The sequence below is a fragment of the Mycetomoellerius zeteki genome, unplaced genomic scaffold (genome assembly GCF_001594055.1).
Source record: "Mycetomoellerius zeteki isolate Tzet28-1 unplaced genomic scaffold, Tzet1.0 scaffold377, whole genome shotgun sequence".
In the NCBI taxonomy this organism is placed as follows: Eukaryota; Metazoa; Arthropoda; class Insecta; order Hymenoptera; family Formicidae; genus Mycetomoellerius; species Mycetomoellerius zeteki.
The window spans coordinates 286,164-300,014 of record NW_017257368.1 but is presented as its reverse complement, the minus strand read 5'-3'; the positions used below and the strand labels follow the sequence as shown (position 1 = coordinate 300,014).

Here is a 13,851-nt window from a genome sequence, read left to right as displayed (position 1 = left end):
TAATGAACTAAATTATAGGAAAATGTAGACGTTTTGAATAATTTTAAAGATTTAGACACTTCATTAAAAAATTAATTAATTCTTGTGCTGAAGATAGGCGACTTGCAGTACGCCTCACCTGCAACGGTTTCAAGAGCGGGTATGGTCTATGTAGACCCAAAAAGTCTAGGTTATCAGCCGTACATAGATAAGTGGATACAAACCAAAAGTAAAGCCGATCAAGATTTTCTTCGAGGAATGTGCGAGAAATACGTGCACGGCTCACTTAAGCTAATTACCGAAGGAATGTTAGGCTTTCAAACAGTCGAACCTCTTCGAACGATTATACCGCAAACTGGACTCAATATGGTAATTACTAGATTGACTATTGATTTGCGGACAATTGTGATTGTAGTGGTAATTAAATTCGTTCTCAATTAAGAAAAGTTGCGCCTCACTGATGTAAAAAATTAATTACTGACATAATTATAATATGAAATTAGACACTGATGATAATAAATTTAATAATTTTAATAAAGTAAGAGAAATTTTATATTTGGTAATTAAGAATCTTAATGCTCTTAATGCTCTTAATGTTTAAGTAAATGCTCTTAAGGATCTTAATGCTTAAGTAAATGAAAGATGTTTATTAAAAAATGCTTATTTGCATCAATATTATTAAATTGTTTGTCAATTTAATATGTGATATTACACTAGTTCTACTTCTGTTCATGATTGCGTTTCAAGATTGAAAAAAAATTTTGGCGCGCGGTTTGCAGAATTGGATATGCATATAAATTTACACAGAATTATTTAAGCATTAAGATCCGCTTTAGAATAGGATTTCCGAATAGGATTTCTTTTACTTAATTAAACACCAATACAATTTGTAATCATATTTCTTTATATTTCTTTAAAATTAACATTTATAATATAATTAACATTTATAATATAAACATTTATAATATGTTAAATTAACACATTTTATATTCATTTATTTTAGAACTTACATTTTAAAAAACATTATTGTTATTCGTTCATTTACTCTTTTTTAACTTTAACTTATTTTTTAACTTTTAGAAAGACAGTTTCTGACACAAATACAAAATGTTTTTTTACTGTGTATTGTATTTTATTAACATTTTTTGCGTGGTTTCTGAAGGTGACTCAATTTTGCTTCGTATTTGATGGTTTATTGTCAACATTAAAATATGAATTGGCAAGACAAAAATCAGAAATCGACGAAGAGGACAATTTGTTGGTGACGAAAGAGGAGCTCTGGGAGGCAATGTACATTCAAGCGTGCTATTGGTCGTTCGGCGCATCTATTGTAGACGAGGCGCGCTCCAAATTCGATGAGTACATAAAGAAGATAAGCGGATTTATGTTAGTGCAAGACACACCCGCTAAACTAGCGACCGCCAGTAAGCTCAATAGAAAAAAAAATCAGTAAATTAATCAATACAGAAATTAAATAAATTTAACAAGATCTGATTAATGTACCTTTTCTTTTGCTTGTTAACTAAAAAAAGAATGTGCATGTTTGCTCAGAATTTATACCCGTGTCTTTTCCAACCATCTACGATTACATACTGGATATCAAGAGAAAGGTTTGGATGGCATGGAAGTGGTTGGTACCAATATATGTTCATGACAGAGAGAAGAACTTTTCGGATATTTTAGTGCAAACAATTGATACTCTGCGTACTACATGGTTCGTAAATCTCATGAACAATCTACAGAGACCGGTATTGTTGGTTGGAGAAACTGGCACATCGAAAACGGCGATAATTCATGACTTTCTAAGGAACTTGAATCCCGAAAAATACGTAAGTGAAAAACAATATCGAAAAAATTAACTTAATTAGTAATTGTTTTCTATACAAGATGTTTCAAGAAAAAAAACCTTCAATATTATGATGTCTTTAATTTAGAGTAATTTAAAGTAAAAGTATTCATGTAAAATTTATATGAATTTTTGCTTGGAAATCTCGGAAACCGTTCGGAATAGAATTACACACATTTATATAAACATTTTTGCTTAAAATAATCATTGCCATCATTTCCCAGAGTATTGACCTATCCTTCCGAGACACTCTGTGTTTTATTTAAATAATTTTCTAATAAAATATATAATGTAATGTATGTATGAAAGAAAACGATGTATAATAAGATACAAAAATTTTATACTATCAACAATTTATGACGAATAGGAACAGCTCTTAATAAACTTTTCCTCAAGAACCACTTCAATGGACGTGCAGAGGAATATCGAATCGGTAGTGGAGAAAAGATCGAGAGAAGTATTTGGAGCACCACCCGGAAAGAAATTAATAGTCTTCATCGACGACATGAATATGCCAATCGTGGATATTTATGGAACCCAACAGCCCATCGCGTTTCTTAAACTATTATTTGAAAGGGGTGGCTTTTATGATCGCGGCCGCGATTTGAATTGGAAATATATGAAAGATATTTGTAAGTATCGTACACAAAATGTTCAAGAAATAACTAATATATCAAAAATGCTTTTTTAAAAACACGAAGCCAATTTCTTAGCAGCAATTTTATCAATTTTTCATCATTTATTGATATTGAGGATTTAATATACATTTACAATATGTTTAATTAATTGAAGACTTACGTCACAAATATATTTTTTGTAGATAATTAAAATTTTGTGTTAAATTTAACACATTTAATACAAATCACATAAATTTTTGTGTTAATTTAACACGAGATGAATATGTTAGGAAGTAACACAAACATTATGTAAAAGATTAACATAGAAGATGTAACACCGACACAGTTTGTAAAATTGTGGAAGCATATTTCTTCAGTAAAATTAATGTTTATAATATGTAAAATTAACACAATTTATTCATTTATCTTAGAATTTACATTTTTAAACACATTATTTTTATGTTAATTAATTGGTCGCAGTACGAAATGTTTTTTACTGTTTGTAGATTATTTAGCAGCTATGGGAGAACCCGGTGGTGGTAGGAACGAAGTCGATCCGCGATTTATCTCGATGTTCTCAGTGTACAACGTAACTTTTCCAACGAATGAGACTCTCAATTATATTTACACGAGTATCTTGTCCGGACATCTGCAAACGTTTTCGGAGGCAATTCTATCTATCGCAGACAAACTTGTACAATTGACGTTGGAACTTTACAAGGTAATTTTGCGTAACGTTACGTATTATAGCATTATTTCTCCAAATGAGATACATATATATATATATATTAACAATATAATACTATACTATTCAGATAGTTAAGAAGGAACTACTGCCGACTCCGCCCAAGTTCCATTATATTTTCAACATGCGAGATCTCTCAAGAATTATGGCTGGATTGCTTCAGAGCCATCCTGATTTCTTTTTCATAAGCGTAAAACAGTTTGTCAGGCTGTGGAGAAACGAGGTCACCAGAGTTATATGCGATCGCCTCATTAGCGTGCAAGTAATAAGCCTTCTCCTTTTTTTCTTGTCCATTAATCTTATATTAATCGCGTGGCTTTTTTTCAATGTAATTATTCGCATAGAGTATTTCTGTCATCTCAACATTATATTTCATTGCTTTTTTTATGATTTACAATTAAATAAATTTAAATCGATAATATTTTATACATTTTTTAAAAGTAAAAATAAATGCAAAAGTTTTTAATTATTAAACAATTTACGCTAAATACAATAATGTATATAATAACATTTATATACATTATAAATACATTTAGCACAACTTTATAAGGAAAGGGAATCTAGGATACATATTAATAAAATTAGAGAAGAATTAAAGATTCGTTTTTAAAATAATTTTGTTATTCCAGGATAAAAATTTAGTAATCGAGCAATTGAATGAAAAAATACGAAATTATTGGAAGCTAGAACCTGAAGTGATTCAATACAGTTTAAGAGACCCAATACTGTATGGCGTGGAATGCCTTTAGTGAAGATGAGCCTAGATTGTATGAGGATCTGTTGGATTATGAAGCAGTTTACAGCTTGTTTCTAGAGGTCAAGCTTTTTCTTTAAATATATATATTTTTATTATTTTTCTATGATATATTAATATTCCTATCTAAAATATTATTCAAGCAACATCGCTGTTTAGTTCTCTGGAATTGAGTCTATTAATTCCATTTAATTATATTTTTTATGTTACAGCTATAAATTTATATATATATATAAATCATTGTTAAGCGGCAAGAAATTGAAATAAACTTGTTAATATTCATACACACATTTTTTTGTGAGTTATGTCATTTCGGTTCCTTGAAATTAATTAGTGCCTTTTAGTCAACACAAATAGATGTCACAGATCCAGTATCAGTAATTGTGTGATAGATTTTAACGTCAACTCCAGAGAATTAAATTAACGTTCAATATATGTTTAAAAAATGTCTTTATGCTACCAACAGATTTTCGAAGAATACAACGAGAGAAACAGAACTAAGCTGCACATGGTTCTCTTCAATGACGCGCTCGAGCATCTGACCAGAGTGCATCGTGCACTTCGGATGCACTGCGGTCACGTACTGATCATCGGTACGGGTGGTAGCGGCAAGAAATCCGTGATCAAGTTAGCATCCTTTGCTGCCGGTTATCAACTCTTTCAGATCGTTCTGCGACGCAGATACAACCAAGCGTCCTTCCGCGAAGACATAAAGAATTTATACAACATGGTTGGCCTGGAAAATAAAAGGATTGTATTTATGTTCACGTCTGCCCACATCAAGGAAGAAAGCTTCCTCGAATTGGTGAACAGCATGTTGGCGGGTTTTGTGCCGGCTCTCTTCAACGATGAAGAGAAAGACACAATTGTCTTTTCCTGCAGAGATGCAGCGGTTAAAGCAGGCTTTGATATCTCAAAGTAAGCTTTACACGATTTTATTTTGAATTTCATTTTGAATTTTTTTATCTACTTCTTAAAATACATTTAATTCTAGAAAACTATCGATAATATTAAGTGATATAATATATTACTATATTGATAGTAAATTCTACAAAGAAATAAGTCACTCTTAATTAATGTAACACAAATTTTTCGTACATTTCGTACTTTTAATGACAAAATATTTATACTCTACATCTTAAATACAATACAAATAATCTAATTATAATTTAATTAGACCTCTTGTGAGAGAATAATGAGAGAAAATCGAATTAAGTAAAGAAGCGCTTTGGGCAGAGCTAGTATTTTAGTGTTAAAATAACTTTTTTTATTTTAGGAAAAGCGTCTGGTCGTATTTCGCTAAGACATGCACCGCGAATTTACGAATAGCGTTGGCGATGAGTCCATCGGGTGATGCTTTACGGACGCGCTGTCGCAACTATCCCGGTTTGATCAACAACACCACCATAGACTGGATGTTCCCGTGGCCTCAGCAGGCCTTGGTAGCGGTAGCGAATGTTCTTCTCAGAGACGTAAGCAAAGATAGAACGACGAAGAAACCCAAGCAGAATAAGATCACAATAAAGTCATAATGAATCGTAATTGATCGAAGTGACTTTTAATAAGTATTTTGGAGCCACTTTGGTACCATTTCGATATCATAATGAAATTTTGTTCTACTTGAAATGTTCCGACATGAAATGAGAAATTCTTTTCTTTCAGAATCCGATCGTGCCGCGAGAGTACAAGGAAGTGATCGTGAGTCACATTGTATACGTACATACATCCGTATTGCAATATACAGTGGATTTTGCGACGAAGCTGAGACGAAGAAATTATGTCACGCCATGGCATTTTATGGATTTTATCAACACTTATTTGAATCTGTTGGTGGAGAAGAAAAACTTCATAAATTCGCGCTGCACGCGTCTTTCCGGAGGTAATTGCAAAATCTTTTTATAAAATTACTTTATTTTTTATTGTATTTCTTCATTAATAAAGTATGAAGTCAATAAGTTTAACAATATTTTTTTAATGTCATCTTTTACATCTCTTGTTTCATTTTTAAAAGAAATTATCTTTCAATAAAAGTCTTATGTTTTCCTACAATTTAGGAGAAATTATCTTTCGACAAAGTTTTTTTTTTCATATAATAAATTTTTTTTTATAGGATTACAGAAAATTATAGAAGCTTCGGTGACTTTAACGGAATTAAACAAAGTCTTGGCAGAGCAAAGAATCAAAGTAGGTGATCAAACGAGAAACTGCGAACAATTGCTCGAGACTATCGGTAAGAGCACAGACATCGAGTTGGAAAAGAAGACTCTGAAAGAAGACAAAAGGAAGGAAATTGAGGATAAGAAGAAAATGATTACTAAAGAAGAAACGGAAGCTAGGCAAGCTTTAGAAGAGGCCCAACCAGCCATCGATGCGGCCAAACTTGCATTGAGTGACCTCGATAAAGCGGATATCACCGAGATAAGGTTCATTCTGGATTAATTACCACTTTATTTATATAGGTTTTATTATTATATAAAATTTATATGTTTAAAGGACTGATAAAATAAGTTTGTCTTCACATATAATATAGCTTATAATGTGGCAAACAAAAGATATTTATAAACATAAGTCTTAATAATGGATAGTTTTTGAAACTTTATCGAATGTACTCTGTGAATTGAGTCTTTTCTAAGATTTTTTAATATTTTTAATATTTATCAACTATCCATTGAATGTCAAAAAAGTGAAGAAAAACGCCTAGTAGAATATCAATCAGAAGATATTAATCTTCAAACTTACTAAAAAATCTGTAATAACTATTCAGATCCTTTGCCACTCCGCCCGAACCAGTGCAGATTGTTTCGGAATGCGTTGCGATGCTTCGTGGCGTTAAAGATGTATCGTGGAAAGGGGCAAAAGGCATGATGAGCGATCCTTATTTCTTGAGGCACTTGCAGGAAATGAACTGCGACTTGATCACTCTGCGGCAACAGCAAGCGGTAAGAGCGCATTTGAAGAAGACGGATAAGCTGGATCAGATGCAAGTCATCAGCAAAGCAGGGTACGGATTATACAAATTTGTGCTTGCTGTTCTGGATTATTGCGCCGTTTATAGAGAGGTATTTATGACATTTTGTAAGTTTTAATTGACAATTCATCTGTCATCTTTTGCTTAAAATTTAATTTTTTTATTTATTTCTTTATTTATTCATTTTTTCTTTTAATCTTTTTTTCTTCTTTTGATCTTTTCTATTCTTCATCATTTAAAGATTCATCTCTCATCACGGTCCAAGTCCTCAACATATATAAAAAATACTATACTAAATTAACACTGCCAATAATTTAAAATACAAATGAAATTCCCTAAATTCCAATACAATAAAAAAGGAAAAATTTAAGCTAGTGAGAATCGGCGTTGTAAACCGTGCACCAATATTTCAACAAATAATATTTAATATTAATTCATTAATAATATTTCTTTCAACAATGCTTTAGTTAGAATATATTACTCGTTAAGGTCTTTATAAGGGGATAATTATAAAAAACTGTAAGTCAAATAGTAACGACAGTCAAATATTAATTATGTAATTAATAAATTTCTAGGCTAACATTTTACTTTTGATTTGTCGTTTCAGGTGAAGCCAAAGATGGACAGAGTTCGAGCACTCGAAGCGGAGTCTGAAAAAGCCAGACGCGCGTTAGAAAAGGAAGAACGGGAATTAAAGCGATTGGAGGAAACGATCAAAGAATTAAACGAGAAATATGACATCGCGATGACAAAGCGACAAAGTCTTCAGGATGAAACAGATTTGTTACAACGACGTCTTTCGGCTGCTGACAAACTCATCTCCGGTTTGTCCTCCGAAAATGAACGATGGCGGAAAGATCTGAAGGTTTTTCAAGATGACATGGAGAAGATCACAGGAAATTGCTTGCTCGCAGCATCCTTTCTGGCTTACAGCGGTCCTTTTTCCTACGAGTTCAGGAATGAAATGTACAGCGACTGGGAGAGGAGCATCCTAGACAAGGAATTACCTTTATCAACGCCCTTCAAGCTCGAAACACAACTGAGCGACGACATCGAAATTACCAAGTAAACAAGATTCCTGCATATCCACAAAGCATAGATACAGTTAATATCACTACATAATTAAATGTTAATTTTTCTCTTTATACATATATCGATTAAAATAAAAATTTTGCAAATGTCATTAAACTTCTAAAAATTAGAAGTAAAAGAAAAATGCAAAGACAGTTTTAACCACCTGATTGGTATTCGCTTCAAAATTTCCTTAACTAGTTCGCGAATTTAACAAAACTTTAAATTAATGCACTCTTTGGAGTAAATCTCTTCAAAGGCTTTAGAGACTATCTTCGCTTAAAGTTAATGTAATTGAACAATTTTTTTAATACATATTTTGAAAGTTAAAATTTAAAAAATAGAATTATCTAATTAAAATTATGCAAAGACTTGAAAAACATTTGGTATAAACAATTTTTCACGAAGTTTAGCGCGTAACTGAAGAAAGGCTAGCCTCACAAATACTAATTAGGATTAACAATTATTGTTATTACCTACTCATGCAGCACAGATCATTCCAGCAATATTGCAGCAACATTGAAACGGTCCAGCATGATTATACTGTAACATTTCATTGTTGCTGTAAGCTAGCTTCTGTGCTATATGAGTAATCGCTATTCTATTTTTTCTAACAAATATGTTTGTGTAACTTAGCGATATAAACACTGTGCTTTTAATATTTAATGTAACTTGCAGTTGGAACTCGGAAGGTCTTCCACCAGACGAACTGTCCGTACAAAACGGTATACTAACTTTGAAAGCATCTAGATTTCCGCTTTGTATCGATCCTCAACAACAAGCATTAAATTGGATCAAGAAAAGAGAGCAGAAGAAGAATCTAAAGATCCTCTCCTTTACGGACGCAGATTTCTTAAAGCAAGTCGAATTAGCAATCAAATATGGTCTGCCTGTGCTCGTTCAAGATGCCGACGAAGTTGATCCCATCTTGGCTAACGTCTTATCGAAAAATATCCAGAGTAAGTTATACAATTTAAATGAATTCATGAATCGATATGTAATTGCAGTTCGCAAAAACTTAAAACTTGTTTTGATTTGATTTCTGCAGCTATTGCAGGACGAACTTTCGTCATTCTTGGTGATAAGGAGGTAGATTATGATCCGCAATTCAGAATATATTTGACAACGAAAATGACCAATCCGATGCTGGATCCTGCTTTATATGCCAAAGCGGTTGTCATCAATTACATGGTCACTACAGCAGTAAGTTAACTTCATTATAATTATGATACAATCATAATTAATGAGCTAAGTCATTACATATTAATATATGTTATTAGAACATTGATTTGCAAGTTTTCTGTTTCTCGATATTTTTTGTTTTCAATATAATTATAATTATATCATAATTATATTTTATTAAAAAAAAACAGTAATTTTTCTTTAATTTAAAAAACTATGAATATTTCAAATTTAAGTTTTATACAATAAATTCTCGCTTTTCCTCAGGGTTTGGAAAACCAACTTCTGTCAGTAGTGGTGAAAACTGAAAGACCGGACATCGAGGAACAACGTGAAACTTTGATCTTGGAGACTAGTGAGAATAAGAATCTGTTGCAACAATTGGAAAATAGTCTTCTTCGCGAGATTGCCGCGGATCAAGGTAGCATGGTGGATAACATCGAGCTGATCGAGACCTTAGAGAACATCAAGTCCAGCGCGAATGAAGTAATGAAGAAGCTATTGCTCGCGGAAATCACTTCTGCCGACATCAATAAACTTCGCGAAAACTATCGTCCGGTAGCGGAACGGGGCGCGATTCTGTTTTCCGTGTTGGCCGACATGGCCACCGTAAATGCCATGTATCAGTACTCTCTGATCAGTTACGTCGAAGTGTTCATCCACTCGCTGAAGAGATCGTTACCCGATCCAGTGGTCACTAAACGATTGAAAAACATTATTCCAATGTTGACAAAGAACGTCTATGATTACGGCTGTACTGGTATCTTCGCGCGGCACAAGTTGCTCTTTTCCCTGCAAACTTGCGTGAAGATAGAACAGAACTTAGGCAACGTGAACCAGAAGCAATTAGAATTCTTCATCAAGGGCAGTGTGGTCCTAGAAAAAGTACCCAAATCGAATTCTACCAGATGGCTGCCGTTATCGGGTTGGGAGGATATTCTCAAGTTGGCGAGCGATTTCCCGGAGAAGTTCGGACAGCTTCCGGAAGAGATACGAGATCACGAAGATGAATGGAAGAAGGTAAACTAAAAATGCAAAACAGTGCTTATACAAATAATTTAATGTCATAAATTTTAGCGCTAAACTATAGTGGAAATAGTGTAATTTGAATTTTATTTAAAAATATTCCATTTTCTTTCACACACAGAAAAATATCATTCTACTGTTAAGAAAAGTGATTACTTAGATAATTAATTATCCGTTTCAGTGGTACGACTCGGACACACCAGAATCTGAAGAACTTCCGTGTGATTATAGTACGCGAATAACATCATTCGAGAAGCTAATGTTGATACGCTGCTTTCGAATCGATCGCGTATATCGTGGTATTATCAATTATATTATCGAAATCATGGGCGAGCAGTATATTACGCCGCCTCACGTGAGCTTCGACATGATTTTCGAGGAAAGTACGCCAACCATGCCAGTAGTTTTCATCTTAAGCCCGGGTTCGGATCCGACTTCAGAGCTGATGAAGTTGGCTGATCGGTACGGTTGCGGCGGAGGAAAATTCAGATATCTCTCGCTCGGTCAGAGCCAAGAAAAAGTAAGATATACGATAAAAAAATATTTTGTATTTATGTTAAAATTGTTAAAATTTTTGCATAGAAATTTTAAACATATCCGAATATTAATTTAATGTGATTGTGTAATTTGAACTTTTCGTACTAACTTGATATTCAATATTTCTTAGTGTTAAAATAATATTTACAATTAATTTTCTATATTTTGAAAAAGTTGCATTTAACTGCCTTTTAAAAATTATTTATATTACTAGATCGCAATGGAATTACTGAGAATAGCAAAAATGAGAGGTCAATGGCTAATGTTCCGAAATTGCCATTTACTGCTGTCCTTCACGAAGGATTTAGAAAAGATCGTGGAGAACATAGAGAAGCCTCATCCCGACTTTCGCTTGTGGCTCACTACGGAACCCACCCCTAATTTTCCAATCGGAATACTTCAACAATCTCTGAAAGGTAGAACACTTATTATATTCCAATAGTTATATATCATAATTTTGAATGAAATTTATTTGCAGTGGTGACGGAACCGCCGAGTGGATTGAAACTAAACTTGCGAAACACGTACTTCAACATGCGGCCGCAGGTCTTGGAAAGTTGTCCTCATCCTCTTTACAAGCATTTAATTTACGTTCTAGCATTTTATCACGCAGTTATCCAGGCAAGCGAATATTTAATGTTGCACATTTAATTCTCAGAGTAATTTTTTATTAAAGTGCTCTCAACATTGCAGGAGAGAAGAAAGTACGATAAAATTGGATGGAACTTAAAATACGACTTCAACGAGTCAGATTTTAATGTGTGCATTACCATCTTGGACACTTATTTGACGAAGGCAATGACGACGAAGGAGTCTGAAGTACCTTGGAATAGTCTCAAATATTTAATTGGCGAAGTATGTTTGAATTCTGCGATCTACATTCCTTTTTTTATAGTATATTTTAAAATATATAAGCTCTCAGTTAATTTATATATACACTCCAGAACAAAAATTTGGAAAAAAAAACACTCTAAAATTTATATTAAAAATACTTAGGATGATAATAAAAGAATTAGATATACATTTCAGATTAATTTTTAAAAAGTGTTTCTAAACTTTTGATCTAGAATATATATATCCATTTTTTATTGTCACATCCTGAGTTTCTTTTTCGTATAAATTTTGAATGCAAATTATTGTGTTTTATGCTTGAAAATAATTAGGTAATGTACGGCGGAAGAGTGATGGACAGTTACGATCGTCGCGTTTCTTACACTTACATGGATGAGTATTTCGGCGATTTTCTCTTTAACGAGCACCAACCATTTCACTTTTATAAGGACGACATTGTCGACTATGTGATACCGCCAGAAGGAGATCGCAACGATTATTTACAATTCATTGAAGAACTTCCGCTGGTGAACGGTCCCGAGATATTTGGGCTGCATTCAAACGCCGAGATTGAATACTTTACGCAGGCAGTTAAAAGAATGTGGAAGCATCTCATAGAACTTCAACCGCAAACCGGTGAGAGTACATTACATATTTTTCTTGCCTTATCAAAAAAACTGTTTCTGCAATAATCATTGTAATAATCATATGGCAAAATTATGACGTAATCCAAGCGCAACACAGTTACGTTAAAAACATGTTTAATAAACGTTATAAAAATGTTTTATAAGACATTCATAATGCTTATCTTTTACCATTATTTAAAATATCGTTTTATATGAGATATTTCGATGATTTAATGTATATATTTTTACACACCATAAAAAAGTTTGGCTAAATGTTTTTTTTAATGTAGTTAGTTTGCTTGGAGCAATTATTAAATACTTTAAAATATAAATTTTTAAACTCAAATTTCCAAGTATATTAAAAAATAAATTTACTTAAATGTTAAATAATTTAAATTAATAATACATCATTTTTATTGATATGCTTATTCTCGAGAAAGCAGTATCTTAAGTATTTTCAAAAATATTGTAATTTTTAATTTTATATTTTGTTTAAAAACTGTTTGTAGCTCGCTTGGATAAAAAGAGTAAGTCGCATTTTCGAGTTTATGGCATTTTCTGATAAATTATATGTCGTAAAATGACATTAAATTCTTTAGCCGTGAGTGTCATCGGTATCAGTAAAGATGAGTTCATCGATAACGTAGCGAAGGAAATCTTGACCAAGATACCCACGCCATACGATATTAGTAAGGTCAAGAGAAATTTCGGCGTTGGTGTGACACCGACCGCGATCGTTCTATTTCAGGAACTGGAAAGGTTCAACAAGTTAATAGAAACGATTACGAGAACGTTGAATCAATTGAGAAAGGTCACTAAACTTTCGAGATTTCAAGCTTTCAATTTCTGTTACATGCATAGATCTAATTTAATTATTTAATTATTTAATAACTAATTAATTACGTATAGATCCTGCATAAGATGCATTTTTATCATCTTTATTAATCCTTATATAGCACCTTTATTAAAATCCTATTTTTTCATAATAACTTTATGCAATTATTTTGTTCTATATTCATATTGAGAGAAACAGTTAATAATAAAGGAGGAATTTATTTTATTTTATGGCCATTCTACAATAAGCCATTAGTCATAAAACAGAAGTTAGAAACTGGAAATTAACGACCGTGATTGGTCAATTTCCAGCTTCCAGCTTCTGATTTATGACTAATGGCTTATTGTAGAATGCCCATTAAATTTATATTAAAGGAAGAGATGAGTTTCGAACTTTTCGTAATATAATAATACAAATTCAAAACATAAAAAATTCTTAAAAATATGAGCAATGAGAATTATTTTATTAAGGTATTGTCAATTAAGAACGCGTTTGATATCCAAAATAAAATTATATAGGCAATCGCTGGCGAAATTGGAATGGACGCAGTGCTAGAGAACATTTCCATGGCACTCTATAATGGTACACTACCTAAAGAATGGGTAAAATTGGCGCCAGACACGCGAAAGAATCTTGCCGGCTGGATGGACCATTTTCAGAAGAGGATAAACCAATACACAAACTGGGTACAATTAAGCGAAATGTTACAACGTCCCTTACAATAATTTAATTTAATGCTGACCAATTTACTATTGAAAGATAGTGATTAATCACTCATTTTGAATATTAAAAGCTGAATCACACACTGAAAAAAGAGTCTGATTGCATTAATAG

General features: G+C 32.6%; 1 protein-coding gene across 1 annotated transcript in view; it reads left to right on the top strand.

Annotated features, from left to right (window-relative positions):
* Dhc98D (Dynein heavy chain at 89D) overlaps positions 1 to 13,851 on the top strand; it is a 35,517-nt gene that overhangs the window by 20,149 nt on the left and 1,517 nt on the right. The window contains 24 exon segments of the mRNA XM_018453300.1: positions 94 to 348; positions 1,142 to 1,403; positions 1,531 to 1,808; positions 2,193 to 2,457; positions 2,949 to 3,163; positions 3,258 to 3,449; positions 3,817 to 3,920; positions 3,922 to 4,003; positions 4,408 to 4,859; positions 5,218 to 5,413; positions 5,604 to 5,820; positions 6,052 to 6,364; positions 6,706 to 7,000; positions 7,517 to 7,974; positions 8,659 to 8,939; positions 9,029 to 9,183; positions 9,430 to 10,182; positions 10,370 to 10,708; positions 10,940 to 11,141; positions 11,204 to 11,346; positions 11,419 to 11,580; positions 11,889 to 12,192; positions 12,782 to 12,993; positions 13,536 to 13,703. Of these exon segments, the coding sequence (XP_018308802.1) occupies positions 94 to 348; positions 1,142 to 1,403; positions 1,531 to 1,808; positions 2,193 to 2,457; positions 2,949 to 3,163; positions 3,258 to 3,449; positions 3,817 to 3,920; positions 3,922 to 4,003; positions 4,408 to 4,859; positions 5,218 to 5,413; positions 5,604 to 5,820; positions 6,052 to 6,364; positions 6,706 to 7,000; positions 7,517 to 7,974; positions 8,659 to 8,939; positions 9,029 to 9,183; positions 9,430 to 10,182; positions 10,370 to 10,708; positions 10,940 to 11,141; positions 11,204 to 11,346; positions 11,419 to 11,580; positions 11,889 to 12,192; positions 12,782 to 12,993; positions 13,536 to 13,703 (6,303 nt within the window).